General features: G+C 38.1%; 1 protein-coding gene across 1 annotated transcript; it reads right to left on the bottom strand.

The window, feature by feature from the left end:
- Positions 1-517: 517 nt before the first annotated feature.
- LOC106315703 (proteasome subunit beta type-4) lies at positions 518-2,074 on the bottom strand. Its single transcript, XM_013753506.1, has 7 exons — positions 1,871-2,074; positions 1,732-1,796; positions 1,583-1,659; positions 1,375-1,504; positions 1,121-1,280; positions 878-1,063; positions 518-789 (listed from the first exon to the last, which is right to left on the bottom strand). Exons 1-7 carry the CDS (start codon positions 1,874-1,876, stop codon positions 676-678), a joined length of 738 nt encoding a protein of 245 aa, XP_013608960.1. The 5' UTR covers positions 1,877-2,074; the 3' UTR covers positions 518-675.
- Between the last annotated feature and the right edge of the window lie 595 nt (positions 2,075-2,669).

The following is a 2,669-nucleotide window of genomic DNA, read 5'->3' on the forward strand; positions in this document are numbered from 1 at the left end:
TTACAAAGTGTATGGAACAAGAGAGAAAAAAGTCGGCATTCGACGGAGTGTACCGAAAAAGTACAAATCGGCAAGAAATAGTTATGACAAAGTAATATCGTAGGTCCTAACCGTCAATCTTTGTGGTCAAGTCTCAATGTCTCTCTTCGTTGCCTTTGTCTCCCTTGTTGGAGGTCTTTCAAACTTGCATTCAGGTGTCTCAGTTCCGATTTATCGAGATAAGATGTCTGATTTTGATTTTTTAAGATCATACTTAACTGACAACCCAAGTTTTAGGTTCTGGGTGCTGCAAGATATTTAGAATCAGAATATTTACCTATGAACACGATGTTTTTGGGACTTAAAATAAAAATCCGATCTAAATCTCTCGCTTTGATAATACTATCATATTTTTTTTATCACTAGTTACGGTTTATCCTGTACTGAATCAAGTCAGTAATGACAAGGCAACTGTTTCTCTTATGTATATATGATCGCATCCTCGTTTGCCAATGACAGATACATAAAGCGTATAGAATACATAGAATTTAAGAGATGCAATTGTCAAAATATCTTCAGAAAATTTCATTGAGATAACCACCAGGAAATCCACTATAGTAGAGAGTATTTTAACAACATCACATGAAATAAAATAAAATAAATAGGCAGCTTGGTCACAAGATTGATAAGGCTTTCTTACCAAGAGCCTTGAGCACCAGCAGTTGGGTTGTGGAAAGCCTGGAACTCCCAAAACGTCTTCAATGAGTAGGGCTGAGAGACAGTCACCCCTTCCTCCGTGATCTTCGATATCTGCGCAAAGTTTCAAACACGCATTTTCCATTTGTTACATTTCCAGACGAAGAGCTTCAAATCGTTCTTGATATTAATGACAACAAACCTGAAGCTTGTTAATAGCAGATCTGTCACGGTAAAGAAGCACACGCATACATTTCTCAAGGAGCTTGACACCATCTTCGAAGCTCAGGTCCGCATGCCACTCATCACGAAGAATTGGCCTAGCTAGGTGGTTCCCAAATCCAGTGGCAACATGATTGTCCTCGAAACTTACACCAATCATTGACACCTAGACAGAGAGAGAATCAGACAGATCCAAATCAAGAGAAGAGTCTTGAGACGTTACCATGCCAAGGTAACTTTGGCCATTTTTGACGCCACCAAGGACGAGAGTGTTCCAGAGAGGGTTAAACTTGTTGCGACGGTTGTACATGACACGAGTCAGATAGTTGTGAACCTCTTTTGGTCCCAAGGAGTTACCATCATCCCACATGTTATCATTCAACCTATATGTAAAAAAGGAAGCAAGGAGGGCTTCGTCAGATACTATGAAAAGTTGAAAGATTTTAAGAAAAGAAAAGGAGTTGGATTCTTTCTCACACGAGCTCATCAAGATAACGAAGAATCTCCTGAAAGTCGCTGATTTCTCCGCTGGCACCGAGAAGAGAATGCTTACCAATAGCCTTCACTCTCTCAATGTTCTTGTATCTTAATGTTGATCCATATGAACCTGCACATTCAAACCTTTTAAACTTACAAAGCAATCTTCAATTACTTTTAAGCTGAAACTAAGGAAAAAGAAACAGACCTCCCATGTCGGAAGCCATTAGAACCCCATCTTTGTACTTGATTGCGACAATCGAAGTCCCAGTCACATACGGGTACCTAACCAAACACTCCAAACATAAACCCTAAGGCTGAACCGATAATAGATAGAGAGAGAGAGAGGATTTTTACAGTGTTCTTTGTGAATCAGTTTCTGCGTTCTTCAAGGCATCTCCGTTATCAATCGGAATAGTAAACTGGACCAAAACAATCCAGAATCAGAACCATATACAGTAAGGAACATTGAAGATTTGAGATTTGTCGGACTTACAGTCATCTTTTTCGTAGTAAGCGCGAGAGAGAGATTAGGTTCTTGTTCAAGATCTGAAAGCTTTGATTTTGTTATTTTACCTCATTAATAAAAAAAAGCTTCCGTGATTTCCTTTGCCTCAAGAAACAAACTGAATCCGGTCTGATCCGCTAATTGACCGGTTTAATTCTGTTATAAACCCGACTCGACTTGCACTCGGCCTAATCTAACTGAGGCCCAAGTCCCATTTGTTGTCTTATAAATACTTCAAAATTGAAGTCTCGAGTCGGTTCTTTGATAAGCCTTCAAAGTTGGATTTACCTGATTAAGAGAAATGGAAGAATTGCTATCAGTCATAGGTCGCAATTTGCCACTTTAAATAGCGGAAAAATTGCCAACTAAACTAGGTCTGAGCGTTTTACCTGGACCCGAAAACCTGAACCAGAAATGATCCGAAAATATAGGTTTGAATTCGGATCTAGGCTAAAATATCTATTGAGTGTAAAGATTTGTGGGTTTTGGTTCGAGTCCGGGTACTATCCGAAATCCGATCGGGTACCCGAAATATCCGAAATTTCTAGTATAGTGGTTTGTCCACCAATTTAGGGAGTATTATGAAGTTTTACTAAATTAATTGATAAAAAATTAAAACGATGCTCATGCACCATGAAAGAAAGTTTAATATACATTAATACAAATGTAGAATTTGTTTAGAAATTTTAAAACAATACTAAAGATGATAGGCTTTGGTATATAGAGCATTTACCGAAAAACTCAATATTTTTGTAGAAGTTGTTAACACATAGATTTTGACAAAAAA

Source organism: Brassica oleracea, chromosome C9 (genome assembly GCF_000695525.1).
Source record: "Brassica oleracea var. oleracea cultivar TO1000 chromosome C9, BOL, whole genome shotgun sequence".
Lineage (NCBI taxonomy): Eukaryota > Viridiplantae > Streptophyta > Magnoliopsida > Brassicales > Brassicaceae > Brassica > Brassica oleracea.

Excerpts from the sequence above, each read along its gene's own strand:
- LOC106315703 (XM_013753506.1), bottom strand. Across the intron at positions 1,505-1,582 it reads AATGGCTTCCGACATGGGAG|GTTCATATGGATCAACATTA; the intron begins GTCTGTTTCTTT and ends TTGAATGTGCAG. Across the intron at positions 1,064-1,120 it reads GCCAAAGTTACCTTGGCATG|GTGTCAATGATTGGTGTAAG; the intron begins GTAACGTCTCAA and ends CTCTCTGTCTAG.